This window comes from Nannobrachium achirus (assembly GCF_963921795.1).
Source record: "Nannobrachium achirus genome assembly, chromosome: 22".
NCBI lineage: Eukaryota > Metazoa > Chordata > Actinopteri > Myctophiformes > Myctophidae > Nannobrachium > Nannobrachium achirus.
In genome coordinates, this window is record NC_137829.1 from 26,495,403 (window position 1) to 26,514,598 (window position 19,196).

The 19,196-nt window shown below is 40.5% G+C and overlaps 2 protein-coding genes across 6 annotated transcripts in view; both read right to left on the reverse strand.

Annotated features, from left to right (window-relative positions):
- Positions 1-8,274, reverse strand: part of atf2 (activating transcription factor 2) — a gene marked incomplete at its 3' end in the record, with an annotated part of 22,875 nt that extends 14,601 nt beyond the window's left edge. The window contains exons 1-5 of one of the 4 annotated variants that reach the window (XM_080752658.1): positions 8,172-8,274; positions 7,980-8,076; positions 7,752-7,873; positions 7,364-7,480; positions 1,914-2,028 (exon numbers count right to left, since the gene is read on the reverse strand). In XM_080752658.1, coding sequence (XP_080608784.1) covers positions 1,987-2,028; positions 7,364-7,480; positions 7,752-7,873; positions 7,980-8,076; positions 8,172-8,219 — 426 coding nt within the window. In that variant the 5' untranslated portion in view covers positions 8,220-8,274. Of the gene's footprint in view, positions 6-1,913; positions 2,029-2,988; positions 3,172-7,363; positions 7,481-7,751; positions 7,874-7,979; positions 8,077-8,171 lie in introns of those variants that run through there. The other 3 variants (XM_080752657.1, XM_080752656.1, XM_080752655.1) reach the window with 3 other exon arrangements.
- Positions 8,275-9,626: 1,352 nt separating this feature from the next.
- atp5mc3a (ATP synthase membrane subunit c locus 3a) lies at positions 9,627-12,313 on the reverse strand. 2 transcript variants are annotated; one of them, XM_080753201.1, is made up of 5 exons: positions 12,277-12,313; positions 11,979-12,075; positions 11,003-11,077; positions 10,331-10,521; positions 9,627-10,212 (listed from the first exon to the last, which is right to left on the reverse strand). In XM_080753201.1, the coding sequence occupies exons 2-5, from the start codon at positions 12,015-12,017 to the stop codon at positions 10,098-10,100; spliced, it is 420 nt and encodes a 139-aa protein (XP_080609327.1). In that variant the 5' UTR covers positions 12,018-12,075; positions 12,277-12,313; the 3' UTR covers positions 9,627-10,097. The 2 variants fall into 2 exon arrangements, with proteins under 2 accessions (XP_080609327.1, XP_080609328.1); XM_080753202.1 differs by having other exon boundaries at positions 12,189-12,288.
- Between the last annotated feature and the right edge of the window lie 6,883 nt (positions 12,314-19,196).

Below are 19,196 nucleotides of genomic sequence, written 5' to 3' on the forward strand. Positions count from 1 at the left end.
TTGACTTGCATTGGACATCACGGATTTTTCCCACGTAAAATAATCAATACTTTTTGGAGCCAGAGCTTCACAAAATCTCTTCTAAATCTTGTATATAAGGCAGCATGCACTGGAAAACTTTAGCTCCAAAAGCTCACAATATGTTAACTCATTTCCTGCGATCCCCGTCGAAACCGGAGATTTCCCGCTGTACCACTCTGCAATGCCCGTCGATCCCGGAAATTTAATCAGCTTAATCATTATGAAATGATTAAAAGTATGGTCGCTGTATATAGCCGCTTCAGAGACTTTAGGCCCGCTTCCTAACTGTATCCGGTCGTATTTCCCGTTTGGACCGGATCTAGGTTTCCATATCCGGTCTGACGTCCAATCGCAGCTCTGTTCGCATAGCGTTTTTTATTTATTTTGTAGCTGTTTGATTCTTTTACCCGCCTGGCATATGATCTGCGCACATATCGTCTGCTATGTGCGCGAACGTGTCCACGTGTTACCATAGCGCACAGCTGGCTGTTCCAATGTTCTTTTATGTAAACACTGGCGGATAAGCAGGGATACAGCGCGGCAACGGATATGTCTATTTCAATGGGGTTTTTTTTATTCGAAAGCTACACGTCTACTAGATGAGTCGCGCACAGATAGTGCACGATGCGTGCGCGTGCCCACGTTAAAAGGTAAGGACAATTTGGCAGCTGCTTACTACAGCTATGTTTAAAATGGCAGCAAAATTGTTGTGTCGTGAGCTTGTAGATCGGCTATTTAATTATTTTTTTAATAGGGCTCCAATGGTTAAATTAAATATTTGTTTGTTATCTGTTATGAAATATTTATCTGTTATCTACTAAAAAGTATTTTATAAAAACAATTGCTTAAACTTTAATCAATTTCTTTACATTTTTTATTATTGATTAGAACATTCCAAAGAACAATCTGTAAGCTGTGGTCAAGAACTCTCCTAAATTGGGATCTGCATCGGACCCAAAATCCTAGCACCTAGGCTGAACTGTGGGTCATGTTCTCAGTCTTACTTCTCTCTCCTTTGCTTGTCAGTGGGCTTGCCCAATCCCTACAGACTGGGATGACAGAGGCTTCTTCCCTGCTGAGCCGCTATCAGGAGATAATCATCTGCTGCTCAGTGTTCCACAGCCAATCAGGACCAGAGCGAACAAGACAAGCTCCCGCATTGGGAACATAAAACATTCTAACAGGCCTTTATCTTTAACATATTGCCTGTATGATGCTCAGAAATGATCAGAGGCAGCCATAGTAATTGGAACGCAAAACACATTAGCCATATAGTCTTTCTATTGTGCCAGAAATGAAGAGCAGCGATTCAAATCGTACAAGGACAAATAGCAACGCAGCATCTTGGAATGAAGCCTGCCATCTCTTGGCCAACTCCCGCGTCTTTGCCACTGTGACACACAGCTGCTCTCTTCTAAAGTCCATTATCAACCTCTCCCTGCTTTCCAGGGGATGCCAAAATTCACTGGTGCCAAACTGTGAATATTCAGTCTGTCCAAGTAGAGCTAGACAGATAAGTGGCATTAATACATCAGTAGAACATGAGAACAGGGTAAATGGGACTACAGTGGGCTGTGGACACCGCCGCATAATTTCAGAGTGACTTATCTTTTCCGCAGTAAATCACCACCTGAGACAGGCGTGCCTTAACCATCAGTCAACAGACAGCCGACTGATGGCTAATGCACGTCTGACTGTTGTGTATTTCTGATTATTCTGATCAATCTGAAGTTAGAATCTGAAAACTTGCAAAGAATCATTTTGTCACTCGATCAAAATGTCAACTCAAGTACCAAACTGACAAATCAGAGAAGACACAGTAGATACACTGTGTTATTAAAATCTGACATATGCTGAAAACATAGACTGAATATTAATAGCACAACACTCACAGGGATTGTAGTTGGTATATGTGCAGTTGAGCTTGTAATGGATGCAGGGATTGCGACTGGCATTGTCTGGCTGTTAGGAAACTGTAAGAGCACAGGGAAAGTACCACACACTGGGCTAGAGGAGAAAAAAAAGAAAGCAAGCACAGGTTAGAAGGGTACAAATCCAACTACACAAGTAAAATTCTGAGTGATAGTTTAACTCGGCGAGTGTAAAAATCAGGGGTCATCAATATGTCCGTACACAGATAAACGTGTCCATGGCAAAGACTTGGCTGTGTCAGGGGCAAATTTAGATTTTGTTTTATACACCATGTTCTTATTTTGATCATAAATAATACACAATTACTGCATGTCAAGTCTCCAGGTTTTCTTTAGGATATGACACTGATTTACTATGACACTATGGTACATTAGGAGTCCGCTAGTGGTTCTCAAATGTTTTATTTGCAAGGACCACCATAACTCAGAGATGCAGACCCGTTATGGTCATTCAGGGCTATCTCTTTGTGTTTCTGGTAATATTATTGTCTGAATATTTTGTATGTCCGTGGCAAAAAAAATATTTTGACAAAAATGTCCACCACAAGCCAACATGGCAATGACCCCTGGTAGAAATGTACCCTTTCGTTAAAATAACACTAAGGATTTGACTTTATAATACAGCTGAAAACAACCTGCTGAAATGACTGATGAAGAAGTGGTTAATAACATCACTAATATGCTACGGCAAAACAAAGCAACAAAGGATGGGGAACTGAACATGAGATCAAGCACTTTGCAAAGGTGTTTCAAACTTGCATGACAATAAACTATGAATAAACTGCCATCAAATATACATGCAATATTTTTACAAGAACACTTATGTGATAATCACTCACACTAACACCAAACAACGGAAAATGAATAACAATTCACAGCTGAGTGCAACTGAAAACAAAAACAAAAATGAACAACAAAACAAAAACAAGTGTACCTCATGAAATAATAACTCAGCAAAACTGCTCAAATAATTAAAAAGAGAAATTAAATGAACTTAAAGTGCTCTATTTCTTCTATAAAATTAACACCAAGTTACTTACACTATAGGCCTATTAGTGGATGGGACTTGGGTAATAACAGAGCTAGATGTTGGCGATGGGAGTGCTTGCTGTATTACAACACTAGCCTCTGTGGTGGCTAGAAGTACATTGGGAACTTGGAGAGATGCTGGACGTACTATAGTGGATGTTGGCATTGAGGCTGGCTGCAAACATATGTCCTGAAAACACCATATGAGACCTTAGCTGCATTTCAGTCAGACATAAAAAAGATTTATTTGGAATTAAGTAGTAGGCAGTATATACACAGAGTTGATTTTGGCATCTGGGCTCTGAACTTAAAAGGCATATTTCATTAAAAAACACAATTTTAACATCTTCAGGCTTTTGTGTGCACCCCAGAGAGGTTTTAAGTTGCTTGATTCAATATTTAAATATTGATCAGACAACTCCTATTAAGCCCCATTAATCTTCAAACTCCATTGAAAACACGTCCCTGGTTAAGGTGACTGATATTATAAAAATGTCAAAAGGAGTCCCTTCATGTATTACAAGGATCACCAGAACCAGGGACGACTGTTTTCAATTAGTCAAATTCACACCACTAGTCTCGAAGCGACTACATAACCTATTTATCTGATTAAATGAATAGCTTTTGTTTCTACAAACTGCAAATGTCCAGCAATGCAACAGGTTGTCTGCACTCTGCACAAAGAGCTCTCCTGTCTGGGCAGAGAGCAGCTGGTGTATCGATTGTGACTATCGATCTACCCCTGCTACCACCATTTTCAGGAGGGTGACAAAATCTCAGCCAATCGGGAGTCCGAGTACCATCAGAATATAGAGCTATTTAACACTTATTTTAACCAAATGCAAAATCGCAATGATTGGTTGTTTCAGCATCAAAGTTGTGGTTTTCTCACAATCTGAGAGCGTCCCTATTGGCATTGAAACTCACTACTCAGTCAGAACGTCTGAGCATCATGATGCTGTTGGAGTGTGAATTAACACAGTTAATGTGGAGTTTGAAGTTGAATGGGCTCATATACTGTAGGAGGGCTGATCACATGAATATCAAATAGCTAAATATTGAGTGAAGCAACTCCAAAACTGAGAGGTGCACACAAAAGTCTGAAGTAGTAGTAATAGTAGTGAAATGCCTTTTTAACACTCTCTGCAAGCATACACCTTAATGAGAGCAAATGAAAGTGTAGGGAGTGATGATAGTTAAAGGAGTAGTTCACCCCAAAATGATTTTTCCTATTCATGGGTTGAATTTGTAGTCCTAAACAGCCATGTTGAGGACCAACACAGGTGTTTCAATTTGTCTGATTGGCATAGAACTAAATGTTCTACGCCAATCAGAACACCTGTGTTGGTCCTCAACATGGCCAGTGTAGTACTACAAATACAACCAACAATGAATGAATTGATTACTCACTCCATGGAGACTTGAGTTCAATAATATTTGATTTGATTTATCGCATTCCTAAGGCTGTCATTTTAGTAAATGTACCCCCATTGATTCCAGATGGGGACCCAAATCATCCAGAATCAATGGGAGTACATTTATTGCAATCAAATTGTCAATCAATTGTCTTAGGAATGCGACAAATACAAAAAATATTATTGAACTCAAGTCTCCATGGCGTGAGTAATCAATAGGAAAAAAGTCATTTTGGGGGTGAACTATCCCTTGGCTTTAACATCCCCAAGAGAAATTTGAGCCTACAGGTGGGTGCTGGGTGGGGAAGGCAATCTCAGCAGTGGAGCACCAGCATAATAGCTCAATTGTAATAAAATAATTGATCAAAAAGTGGCCAAAACAGCAGATCTACAAGTTAACAATGTGTCGCAACATGTAGATCAGCTATTCTAACTATTTTTGCGCAGCACCATTGTACATCGAAGTATAAAATAGGGCTTATGGACAATCAATACATTTAGTCGATTATGAAAAACATCTGAAATGTTGTGTCAATTTGTTGATAGATAAAAAAAGAATCCCAAACAACGTGCTCCTCGATAATTTGATTAATTGAAAACGTAATTGGTAGAATATTCAATCACAAAGAACATAATGAATAGTTGCAGCCCTATTTCACATTTTAAATATACTGCCTTAAAGCCCGTATCATAGTCGGGTCCGCGGTGGAAGGCTTTACACCGCGGTGTAGTCTTTTCGAGTCTTTTTGAGTCATGAAACTACAACGTTACATCATTCCTCACGGTGGAGAGCTTTCCACCGTGAGTCCCAACACATCTCTCTGTTTTTACTATCAGACAGACAGGCTCTACACCCCGTTCACTGATTGGTCGACCTGAACCGGTCTAGACGGGGTAAAGGACTTCACCGTGGGCCGTGACTATGATGGCCTGCACTTATTTTCTAACTTGAGGTGGAAAGCTTTCCACCTCAAATTTGCGGTGGATAGGTCTCCACCGTAGACTCTGATACAGGCTTTACAGAGGAGTTGAATGTGTGTTGCAGTGAGAAGAGTGTATAAATGTCAAACAGTGTGACTCAAGTTGTCTTCCTGAAGTTAAACTACTACTTGTGTTACATAATTAACACGTTCATAATGTAATGTAAGGATAAAAAAACATTACATTAACATGGTGGTCAAGACTCATTACAGAAACTTAAATCTTACCGTAAGTGGCCATTTAGGATTTTTACCATTAAATAATGTTTCCTGACTGCATTAGCACTAGATGCTGACAAAATAAATTATTAAAGCTAGAAGACATTGTTTCTTCACTGAGTTTTGATTGGAATTTACAGAATGCCTAGACATCTCATCCTCCGTAGAAAACTCAAGACACATTGCGCTGCAACAGCCTTTGTGATGGGAGAAACAGTGGAAACATGTTAACCTGGCTAATTGTGCTATTTGCTGCCTGCAATACTTACAACCCCCAAATTTAAGGCCTGCCTTTTTTCCCCAGTTACTTTTGCAGTAACATTTGACACAGTGAGTGGACAATGATAAAAAGTAGCACCCATTGTTAAAAACAAAAATACAGATGTCAAAAAATGCATACTCAAAGATCAAAATAAAAATCTAACAATGAAAAAGCATTTTGTGTCCATTCTAACCTTGAATACAGACATAAGGAAAATATTGCTGATTCAGATTTTAAAACAAACAATTAAGAAACTATTTAGGATTTCTTACGAGATTAGAGTTCGAGATAAGATACTGTGTAGGACACAGCCACGAATATAGGAAAAATAAATCTTTTCTCACTATCTTTAAGTCCTGTTAGATATGGGCTTCACATCGATGACATCAAGATCTCCATATATGGGCATAAAAGGGATTATGTTAGAGTGGTTCCCATGACATCACACATACAATCCCTTGTATGCCCATACATTGAGATCCCTATCTGAACCAGCCACAAAGATATGGGCCATGTCTTGGCCATCTGGCCAGTGATGTATACGATGACATCAGGGATCTTCATATATGGGCATAAAAGGGATTCTGGGGAATACCCATATATGGACTTTTACATAGGTGATGTCACCTGTGATATCACCTGTGATGTCACAGTGATGTGTCAGGGGAACCACAGTGTCAGGTGTGACCTTCAGAGAAACACGGACACGTGGACAAGATGTGCCGGTTTTCATAGTAAACTTGCGACCTACGGTCGCAAAAACACATTATGCAGGGGTGCCCACACTTTTTTGACGTGAGATCTACTTTTAAAATGACTAGCTCAACATGATCTACCCATCCAAAATGTTTTAGCTGAGGGCCTGAGGGGGGGCTTTGGAATAGCAGCACTGGCGTTACATTTAGACAAACACACTTACTTTAAGGGGGGTTCTTTGTAATGCTACTGACTCTTGAACAAAGTATTGCATTGGAGGTTTGCCTACTTTAGAAGCCATGAAGGGAGCTGACAGGCCCTTCTTGATGTCATATTGACATATTCTTTTTATATTTGAATTATATATTTTTAGAGGCATGTCATGTGGTCTACCTGCTCACCCTTGGTGATCTACTGGTAGATCGCGATCTACCTTTTGGGCACCCCTGCAGTATAGTATTGTGGGTTATTCTTTTTGAGGTAGGTGTGAAGGTGACTACAGTGACTATCTAAAATAGTTTCCAAATCTGAACACAGCAAATCTATTAGCACAATTATACGATTACATACATTGTTTTGTGGCCAAATCTCTATCTCCACTGAGCCAAATGAAAATAAAAACCTGCTTTTAAAAAAGATCATGATATGCATATTCCATTTAACAATATGCATAAGCATTATAAGGTGCAACATGTATAGATTGCCAATCAAAGCAGCGTCTGCTGTTCATTCACAACGAGACAACTTCTGTGACATTTGTGTATCATTTGGCATTCATTTAACATGTTATAGGAGGTAGATGATGCATACCTTGTCATCACTTGTCGTAGATTCAGGATGAGGCAGTGGACTGTCTCGATGTGCCTCCATGGCTTCTATCTTGCTTCGGATGATCGGTGTTGCAAGAGGTGACAAATCCAATGGCAACTACATGGCAGAAAATAAGTAATCCCAATTCAGCAGACTTTCCATACTTGGCACAAACAACATGTAAAGTGCTTATCATATCATTAGGGATGGGTAAAAAAAACACTCACAATGATCTAATGTTCAATATTAAAAACTGAGACATTTTAAGTTTTAAGCTTATGTATTTTGATTAGTCGCAATTATTGTTGCCACGTTAATCGTGACACGTAATTTTCATATCATTCTTACAGTATGATACTCATATACAGTAAGTCTAACAAACACAAACCTTTTTAATGTCATCTTCAATGACTTTTTTGAAGTCATGCTCAATTAATGGACTCGCAAGCTCATTGAAGAGTCCAACTTCCTCACAATTCTTCAGAAAACGAGTGGGTGTGGGTGTTTGGTCTGGAAACAAAGTAAAATATTTTAAACCGCGACTGGTCAACAAATAGTATGGTAACAAAGGTTAAAACAAGATAAAGAAAAAGCTATTAACATGAATAGAACGTACCAGCAACAATGACACTGTCGTGCCTTGCTGGACCAAACTTCAGTGTCATCTCATGTTTGTGTTTGTGAACGGCCAAGTGGTCTTCATTTGTAAATCGCTGTGGAACAACAGTGAACAGAAGATTCTTAGACAACCAATATTGTAATGAAGGAGCAATATAAATAACAGTCTTATTATAAATATGTTGCCTACCTGACCACACCCAGGAGCAGTACAAAGGAATGGTTTATCATCACTCATATTAAGGATATCCTGTTTTTTTCACCCTAGCATAAAACAAAGAATAATACACCAGAGTTTATCATAACATTACAGTAGTCTTAAACCTGTAGTTGCATGCATATACTGTATGTATGTATGTATGTGATGACCATTCAAAATGATCAGTCCTGCTGCTTACTAGTTCAAATAGCTGACATCACATACTATAACAAACAGATTTTCTTTGACACATGACATGGATCATGGCTGGGACAATCAGAACCAGGGTCCAGCAGACTCAGAGGACCGGTGCTGTGTAGCAGAAGCTAGAAATCCTGTCATCCTGACAAAGCGTAAAAGATGGGCGGCTCAGGCTGAGGCTGTTTGACTTGATTGTTTACACAGAATACAAAGCTCTGAACAACGCTATTCCGAGACTGCAATGCACTTGTTTTGTTTCTGTGTCAAAAAAATAATAATGCCATATTGCCCAACACAACTGTAGCCGACATTACTGAAAGCGATTCGCAGCTGCTATTGCAAGACATTGTGCAAAAACATCTGGCTTCATCATGTAAATACAGTGGGAGCGTTCCCATGATAAACCAGGCCGTTCCAGGGAATAGTCAGAGCCCCAGCGTTGTAATAACACACCGTCGCTACTACTATTAGCTATAAATATCACTGTTTACTGAGTGGGAGTATTCGATGTATGCCCATTTCATTGCAATGACGCATAAGTACCTCGAAGTCCAACAATTATTAATTTTACGATAGCTTTGTGCTCAATCAGCTGTCAGTTTATGTGGACACTTACCCACACAGGCACAACCCTTCCAACCGAAATCCCACGTCTGTGCACACATCTCGCGAGCAGTCAGCATGGGTCCTTCCGTAAACGTCATGTTATACAACTGGTGGGTGTTGAATGGAAGGCAATATTTGTGGAAACGTTCAATTTACTCGATAGCCCCCAGTCATACACCGTTTAGCAATCCTAATTGACACTGACAGCAACTCTACAAGCTCTAAGGTCAAGTAGCTCGCTTTAATTGAAAGGCAACACATATTTTCCCCAGGTATAGGATGGCATGGCTTAATGCAAACATTAAAAATCGTACAGATGAAGCACTCCATTATGTCATGTGGTGGTGGGAATATAGTACTGAAAAGCAGTCTACTTTAGGTGGTACAGCTACAGCGGTACCTTGCTGCAGGTTCATATTGATTGATGATTTCCAGTTGATCAGCAAACAAAATCATTTGGTGGGTTAAATAGTTTTGGTCGTCCCATTCCAATTACAGTAATTGTCATTCAATATGCTACCAAAAAAAGTACAGGAATCCATTATATTGTATTCACAGGCTTCAATCTTGCATTATCATCCTAACCATTACATTCATCCATCACATACCAAATAAAGCTGAAACGGTTATGTAGCACCATGAAATTGATCTCTAGGTTTATTTAATGCCATTTACAAAAGCCAGCACTTTCTGCCTACTTACAGTACTGCTACTGACCTGCAGATTAACCCAAACACGCATCATTGTGGACCCCCAAAAGCTTGCATTTGATGCATCGAGAAAATGGGCAAACACACCAGGCCGATTGGACAGCAAGCCTTTACAGCTGCCTCGCAGTATAGGTGACATTCAAGATAGCGGGTTGCTCAGGTGAAGAGGCATGATGTTCCACACATACAAAATTTACTGCCATTTGTTAAATAGTCAAATACATGCATTTTAATGGTGTAATTTCTTACATTTTTACAATACATGTTTTGCTTATTTTGGACAGCCTCAGACAGACTTGAAAAATGTACATTTCCATGACACCTACACGGAACAATTTGGTAGCCACAATAAAATATGTAGTCACATCTGTAATTAAAGTGTTCTATTATGATGAGAGCTTTACATAGCGAACAGGATAAGGAAAGCCACCATCAAACAGAATAGACCCATAGCTTCAGACAGGGCAAATCCCAGGATGGCATAAGAGAAAAGCTGCTGCTTCAGAGATGGGTTCCTATAAAACAAGAGAAATATTGTCAGGGATTTTGTGTGGCAAAACAAGCATCAAAAAATATTTAAGCAATAAGAAACTGGGATGCGTTGACTGCAATAGTGTCGTGACTGACACTCACCTAGCATAGCCAATGATAAGGCTGCCGAACACTGTTCCAATTCCAGCACCGGATCCAGCCACTCCGACCGTGGCAGCTCCAGCACCAATGAACTTGGCGGCAGTGTCAATGTCCCTGCTCACAGCGCTTGTCTGGAAGCCTCTCAGTGCAACCTGAGTGAGAGGGCTCTGTGGCAACAGGGCAACAGTGTTCTGAGGGGATGGAAGGAAAAGATACAAGCATTTGATAAGCTTCAAATAATACTAGGCCTGTCACACATGTTACATAATAATCTAGTCGTATTATTTGAGATTATAGCAATTCTTTTTTGCATAATCAAAATAGTTTCAATTATGAAAGATACATTTCAAATGTATAAAAAAAAGCAGAAATAGCATATCTACAAGTTTACATGCCATTTCCTCTTTGAACTTTTTAATGTCACAAATTGTCATATCTGCCCTGTGCCATTTATTTATTACAAAGCCTAAAAGCCTTTTTTAAATTCGAGTTCCAATGTTCAATGCCAAAAACCATTAAATCTCTAATCAATGATTTGACTGACAATTAATGGTCAACTTATCTTGTAGTCTTGACAGTCGTAACTAATAATACTTCAATTTTAAGCTGGACACTGCAGCCAACGATGGAAACGCTTTAAAAAGCAAAAGTTCCAGGACTCTTCTTTCTTACCTCTGTTTTAGCCTCGGGTCTGGACAGCACAGAGGCAGACAGGGGTCTGCAGAGGGCCCGGGAGCCAGCACGGACCTGTGTCAAACACAAGAAAAGCACATTTCAAACAAAGCACAAAAAAAGGTGCCCACAGAAGCAATGGCTTTTGTACACAGTAACATCCTAATGTAACCGAGCTTTAAGTTACAACATAATAAATTAACAAGAGGATTTTACTGTGTAGCTTCTTTTGTCAAAGGCTGCAGCATGCATTTGTGAGAACAGGTGGGAGGCACCTTGAATGTCATGGCTGTCATTGAACTAAATGTCACCCATTCCCAGTGTTGTCTTTTGAATGCATGCCTGTTTACATTATCACCAGTATGAAATACCAAAGCTGATCAACTTTTTGTCCTGCATTTATGTTGTGGTTTAAAATGTGGCTCCAGAGTTTTGGCCAAGCATGTTGCATTTGTTGGGCCAGACACAATGTATTTAAACACAATCGGTTACTGGTTAGCTACATTGACTGACAGCTGAAACAGAAACATGACCTTGGAATATTGACACACCAACTTTCTGAACATCATCAGTTCTGTGCTGAAATAAGTGACAAGTGCTCTACTGAGTGGCATAAGTGTCCATATTAACTCTGCATAAAAAATTAATGACACTTTAGTTGACCTTATAATGGTCATTGACATGTTAGCTACAAGCTAACAGTCATATTAGCACGGATCCCTGCAGACGTAAGCCATGTGCATTTTGTGAATTATTATTTCTGCAATACCACAATAATACAATATATGCCACAGCCATGTCAATAGCAGGCCAACAAGGTACTGTAGCTAGCCTGCTAGCCTAGCCTGCAGATACCCTTGCCAAGCTAGCTGTTAACACTCAAGTTCAACCGCAGGCCCGCACGAATATAATAAGCATATTAGACAGCCAGTGGAATGCGCAGCAACTACATTTAAAACGATAGAAAATAACTCACCAGAGCCGGCGTAGACACGAACTTTGCACAGGTGAACATTGTGGAATTTAGGTAGTTTTAACCGGTTCGGTCAAATCTGAATGAAGCCCGGGTCTATCTGTGGATAGCAGAGACAGACACAAGTAAGGTCAAATGCATATAAATATGCTCCACTGAGAAAATAAAGACATTCGAATATCAATTATCATCTATTCTGCATGCAGTCCTCACTCGCGCAGTGCAAGATGCAGTTAAAAAGGAGGATGATAGAGGATTTACAAAGTTGAGCTTCTCATTGAATCTGCCATTAGACACTTACCGACTGCAGAAGGTCGAACCACAGTGAACGAGTGCGCAGGCGCGAAGCGACGTATATAACTGCCCGGATGATGAGCGATGAGGGAGGGAGGGGTTTTCACAATAAAACTTTATTAAAATGTGTTCAATTACAGATCTAGCTTGTTTTATTGTTAATTTGTTAGTATATAAATCATACCTTTAAGTGGTACATTTATGAATATATAGGCCACTATGAAAACATAATATTCTTTTGATATTTTCTGGCAAAACTGGCAAAAGTAAGTCCTTCTGGACTTAGGATCTGGCCTGTTTGCTCTAAAAAGAGAGAAGAAGACAGCTTGTGTCAGACGTAGCAGGCCTAAAGCGGGGCCTCCAAGGAAAAAAGGTTGGGGAACCACGCTTTAATGGTTGTAACATTTCGAGACCTCACAGCAAACCAAGAAAAATAATGTAAGTATAGGCCAAGAGATACAATCATTGTAAATACTCTCAGTTATTTGGTAAAGGTACTTAAATGTGGTGTGTTTGTATTTTGAGTAACGCTTATGAAAATGTATTTGCAGCTGGATTCAATTGGAGCCAAAGGTGCCAATTTCTATTATTAGCCTGTTCATATCAACTACATCTCTACCCAGAATATAACAGAAGCAGAGTTTTTTTTAAGCACCATTGTTTACAAGCTTGAATGACAACTAGTATTGCATGAGAATTGTTACATGCATTTTGCTATGTGCACATGTTATGAAGACATATTGTCAAACCAGATCTACCTTACCTCAGGATATATTTTTTCAAGAATTTGTTTTTGGGCTTTTACTGATAGGACAGTAGACTGAAAGGAAATGGGGGAAGAGATGGAGAGAGACACACGGCAAAGGTCATCTGGATCGGGAGTCGAACCAGTGACGCTGCAAGGCATCCATGCCTATGTGGTATGCGCCTGGACCAGTAGGCCAGCAGGCGCCCCTACCTCAGGATATTTAAAAGTGCATGGAAACTCAATATAGTAAGTTTATATTATTTCAGAAAAGACAGCCTGCAGCTTACCTCTATAGTCCATTGATTCTCAAAGTGGGGTCCGGGGGTCCCCAGAAAAAGTAGTTAATATAGCGTCACAATCATTTTAACGAATTCATCCATTTATACGTTGGCTATTCAAAAATAGTAGATATACAAGCTCACTGTGCAAAGCAGAGTTCGAGTTATGTGGGAGCCAGTGGGGTCTTAGCTCCCATAGTTAAAGTCTGGGACCCCATAGTCAACAACCCCCTTTGGGGTCTCTTTTTTTCTAAGTGTGTTTTTTTTTTTTTTTTTTTTTTCGTTTTTTTTTTTTTTTTTATGTTCCATTGGAAGAATTTATATTATTTATGTTAACTAGATATACTAAATAAACATGTTAGACAGTAAGACTGAACAATGACATCACACCGTTTAATCCTACTATTAATTTTATTATTATAAATCAGGCGCATTTAATGTAGGGTGTGAGTCTTCCTTTACCGTCCGGGTTATAACACACTCGCTGCAATGGTTCCTACCTTTCTGGATGCAGACCTACCCAGCTGCGTGGTCTCGCCATGGCCTGGGCATAGGCTAAGCTAGGAACCACTGCATCGAGTCTTTGCACTTCTAGCCACGGCCCGGACGGCAAAGGAAGGCGGACACGCCGGAGAGCAACAAAACAACCAAACAAAACAACGCTGTCTTAGCAAGACCATACCCGAGGGAAGTAGGGGTGCTGGGGGTGCGGCCGCACCCCCTCCCCCACGTCCCACCGCACCCCCTAAAGGGGGGTTGGGGGGAAAATATTGCCGATCGGCAAGTAGAGGCTCTGACATCAGTGGCGTGAAGTAGGAGCTATTGGCTACTTCTATTTCCAGTACAATTTCAAAATAAACATGTGTTGAATGATCGATTGTATAGACAAAAAAAAAAAGAAAGGCTCTTGTTTTGAAATGTGCTTCTGGGCACTGTTCAGAGAGGAAATGGCTTTCAAAGGACTTCCCTTTTAACTTGTCTGAACGTCTGTCTCTCCGTGCGTAACTGATGCGTCATGGACTCGGTGGATTATAACAATACGGCCATAAAGGAATATACAGAACACCAAGACAACACAACCTAGGCTATGAAGGCATTAAACATCGCCCTCTGCTAGCCCTGGCGTCCTCACTGGTGAGTCGTGGGCTCGTGGCTATAGACTTGTAATGATGAATGAATGCTATGTTATGCTGCTGTGCTGCCTGGCTAGGCTAACGTTTGGGCTAGCTAGTGGCTAATGGCTATGGTGTACCAGAACCATCGCCAATGAAGCCTGGGTTTCCGAGGCTAGCTGTTTCCTAACACTGGGGTCTGGACCGATGTGGCGGACACGTTGTATGGGTCACAACGCACTGAACACAGTGCGAAGCAACTCGTTGTGAGCTTGTACATCTGCTATTTTCACTACTTGTTTGGTACAAGGTAGTAATGTCTCTTGGTTCACGGGCTAAAAAGTTTGGGAACCATCATACTTGCTGTTGTAGACAGGTTCACGGGCTAAAATGTTTGCTTGCTGTTGTAGACAGTGGTGTAAAGTAACTAAGTAGATTAACTGAAAAGCTCTGGGAACTGAATGATTTTATGAAACTGGCACTTGTTGTCTGACTGTTGGTACCAAGAAATCTAGACTATATACCGAAAAATACCTGATTTAATATGATTTAATATAGGAAAATACTCGTTTTAGCCGACTTTATACCCGAAAAATAGGGCCCCCATAACTATGGGGGCCACCCCCATAACTATGGGGGCCCTATTTTTCGGCGGCGCCTCTGGCGCCGCTAGAGGGACCCAATAGGTCTCGGAGTATAACTCGAACTCTGGGGCAAAGTGTATGGAAACACAATATAGGCCTAGCAAGTTTCAGTTATTTCAGAAAGCATTTGTCTCTCTCATATACAACAGCCTGCAGCTTACCTCTAGTCTATTGGTTCTCTCTCAAGTGGGGTCCGGGAACTCCCAGGGATCCTTTTGGGAGATTCCAAGGGGTCCCCAGCAAAAATAGTTAATATACTACTTCATCCATTTATATGTCTATTCAAGAATAGAAGACATACAAGCTTACAGCACATCACTTTGTGTCGTGCTGCCAGCTTGTACATCGGCAATTTTTGAAAATCTTTGAAAAATCTAAAAAATCTTCTCTTATGGGGGTCCGTGGCCAAATCAATTGCTGGTCAAGAAAACGTTTGAGAACCACTGCTCAAAGTCTAGAACAACCTGTTGTGGGTGTGAATCTAACAGGGTAGTGAGGGTACCCAGTGGGAAGGATGGCTCAGCACCCTGCCTCCTGCCTGTGAGCCTGTGCTGCTCACAGACTGAGGGTGGAGCTGCAGCAGGCTACCTACACTGGTGGATTTGTTATATAGATCAGTGGTTTTCCACCCTTTTCATATCAAGGTCCATTATTTATTCAGCATTTGATCCACCATTGGATGAGATTTAGCCTCTCAGACCCAAGACTATTCTTCGACGTTCTCTAAATGGTAAATGGTAAATGGTGCATTTATATAGCGCTTTTATCCAAAGCGCTTTACAATGTGCATTACATTCACCCATCACACACACATTCATACACCGGTGGCGGTGGAAACCATGCAAGGCACCAACCAGCTCACCGGAGGCAACTTGGGGTTCAGTGTCTTAGTAATGTAGACAGTAATGCAGATGGTTAACAATAATTAATCTTAAGAGCGTAAAATGAAACCAAATAATTTGGTTTCATTTTACGCTCTCAAGAGTTAAAGGTCTATAAGGGTCCATTTGGTTACCAACTCTCTCACTCATTTAGCCAGGGACCACCTGGAACCCCCTCAAGGACCACTGGTAGTCTCCGGACCACTGGTTGAGAACCACTGATAAAGATGAATGACTCCACAGCAGCTGGCCAGTGATGGAAAGGCAATGAGCACCGTGCACGGTGAGTCTGTCTTTGTTGCATGCTGGCTTTAGGGGAGGGAACTCTCCCACTGACTCCTCAGGTATGATCTTTTACATTCCAAAGAGGAGAGGAAGACTTGAACTGTATAGGTTCTTCATCACATGCGGGCACAGAGTTATTCAGTTCACACTCATAAATGTCCCAGACATAGTGGAAAGGAGTAAGGACATTGAAGGGTCGCGTTACATGCCTTAACAAAGCACAGAACAGATGCAAACATGTCTTTGGTTTACACAATTGGGTGTTGTAGACATATCAGACATTTCCATTTAGCATTTAACATATTTTTCTCAATATCCACTTAACTTGAAGTGCTATTTGCATGTGTAATCAAAACACCATTTCATGTTTTTGCTAGGGGATGCAGTAGATTGCAATATAAATTATTGTAATCTTCCACCATTTATGCCATTATTATGTTATAGTTTTAAGTCATAAGACATAGTGGTTCCTTTAAATTCCAGCAGAGGGAGCAATTGAGTCGAATGTGTTCCATAGCCTTTTTTTCCAGGGTCATGGTACCCTTCCTATGCAGTCTATAAGAGCACAGTATATTGCAATAATGACATCTATTAATAATATCTAATATTAATCTATTAAATTGAACTGTATCCTAACACCAGTAAGAGTAAATACTCCCTTTTATTCCACACAGCCAATAAACAATTGATAGCGCTTGAAAAACACAAAAATCTGTCTGAAAAGACATGCAGTAACTATCTCAATTGCACGCCTCTGATCAACACCTGATTAACATCTCTGTTAATGTATATGTAAATCATAAACAGGGCTAAGTGCGATGTATCAGCCGTATATATATAGGTCAGAGCTGACTGCATGATAAAACATGAACATTAACAATACATTAATCGCTGGACAGCACATATCAAACGTGGTCGTTAACTACCTGAGGTCACTGTCATATCATCTAATTAACAGGCCAGTGGTAGCATGGTCCTACACGGCTGCAGAAGGTGGAAAGTGCACCCACCACCATCAATGCCCCCCCTCCTTCACCCACCCCCCCTCTGACTCCCACACTGAGGCGTGCACACACTCGCTGTCTGAGTTCTGTGCCGAGAACACTCTGAAGACATTCCATTTGCATGCCCACCCCATCAGGCTGGATGCACTCAGACTGGTAATAAAAGGCATTGACCCCCTTAACCTTTATGAATTACAATTTGTGCCTGCAGCACGTCCTGTCAGAGGCCTCAGAAATGCAGGCACCTCAGCCCGGTGTGTGTGTGTGTGTGGGGGGGGGGGGGGGGGGGGGAGAGGTGTGCGAGCGCGTGTTGTTTTGCAGTTGTTAAGGAGAGGGGAAAAGGTTTTTACAGTGCTTCGTTGGAGCTCCTGACAAGCAGGGAGGAGGCACTCTGACAGCAGAAAGCAGGGGCCGCTCATGGCGTCATGTTAATGTCCAACCCCATGGATGCACCGCCGCACAACACAGGGGCCTCATATCGTTGGCAAGATAAGTGTTTTGTAGGTTATTATTTCATTAAAATTCATCTATATTTTACCTTTAGATTTCAGTTGATCTTCTGCATCAAAGCACTCATTTGCATGCATCTATCTAATATTTTTCACTTTATATTATTACATCAATTCAGGGTAGAGCAAGACGGGGTGTGATAACGGCATGGCTTCCCTGTTGATCTCTGGTGTCATGTTGGCAGCATCTGAATTCACAAAATGTGAAAGATGTTAAAAGAGTAGTTCGCCCCCAAAATGACTTTTTTTCTATGGAGACTTGAGTTCAATAATATTTTTTTGGTTTTAGTGGCATTCCTAAGACAACACAATGTGATTACAATAAATGTATTTACCCCCATTGATTTCGGATGGGGACCCAAATGCATTTGGGTCCCCGTCCGGAATCAATGGGGGTACTTTTACTATAATCAAACTTTTATCTTAGGAATGAGAAATGACCAAAAAGTATTATTGAACTCAACTGTCTTCACGGTAATCAATAGAAAAAAGTAATTTTGGGGGTGAACTACTCCTTTAGCGAAAACAAAATATTCAGGTATTTACCTCCTTGGCCTACTGGCAGCATGCACAAGAAATAAAAGATTGGCCCAGACAGAGGTTTGCGAACGTACTTCTACATCTCGCCCCCTAGTTGCCACGCTGTAAAAAGAGATGGGAAATCCCACCCTGCTGAGTATGATATATCAGTGGTTCTTAAAGGGATATTTAACCTTTGGTCATTTCATCGTCTAATCAGGCTTTTGGGAGCACCCAGGACAGTTTTTAAGTCCTTGATTCAGTATTTAGATTTGATTATATCAGACACGCCCCTTCCCAAAGAAAATCTTTGTAAATTCCACGTATCTGGAGGGAAGTGTGAGTCACACCACTCACCAGAACCAAGGACGGGTGTTTTCATTCAATCTATCATGGTTAAAATGTTGGAAGTTACAATGGGTTTGTATAGGAAGGGGGCGTGCCTGATAAAAGGAAATATCAAATATTTAAATACTGAATCAAGCAACTTAAAAACTGTCCCAGGTGTTCCCAAAAGCCTGAGTAGACGATAATATGACCAAAAGTTTTTTTTAAAAAGTGAAATATCCCTTTAAATAGTTTAATGTCTTGGACCCTCAAAATTATTATGTATTTGACCGCGGACAGCCATTCGAAAAGATTTGGGTTTCTATACATTTCTAAATGTTCCCATATTTTTTCAAATCTTTTTCATACTTCAAAAACAATCTAAAAAGTACACACATTTTCACAAATGTTCAGCTTGTTAGCTTGTACATAGGCTATTTTTGAATAGCCAAAGTATAAAATAGGGTTAATGTGATTACAATTAATGTGATTACTATATAAACTCATTTAGCTGGGGTGTTGTGATGTAAGACCAAGTAGGCTGCCCAGTGTATATGGTAGATGGGACCTACAGTATGTGCTTCTTGAGAGTGATGCTAAATCTTTGGGTCACTGAGGAA

Coding starts and splice junctions, on each gene's coding strand:
- atp5mc3a (XM_080753201.1), bottom strand. CDS start 12,017: ATGTTCACCTGTGCAAAGTTCGTGTCTACGCCGGCTCTG. Junction 10,522..11,002: donor GACCCGAGGCTAAAACAGAG/GTAAGAAAGAAG, acceptor CCATCCCCTCAG/AACACTGTTGCCCTGTTGCC. Junction 10,213..10,330: donor CTTATCATTGGCTATGCTAG/GTGAGTGTCAGT, acceptor CTTGTTTTATAG/GAACCCATCTCTGAAGCAGC.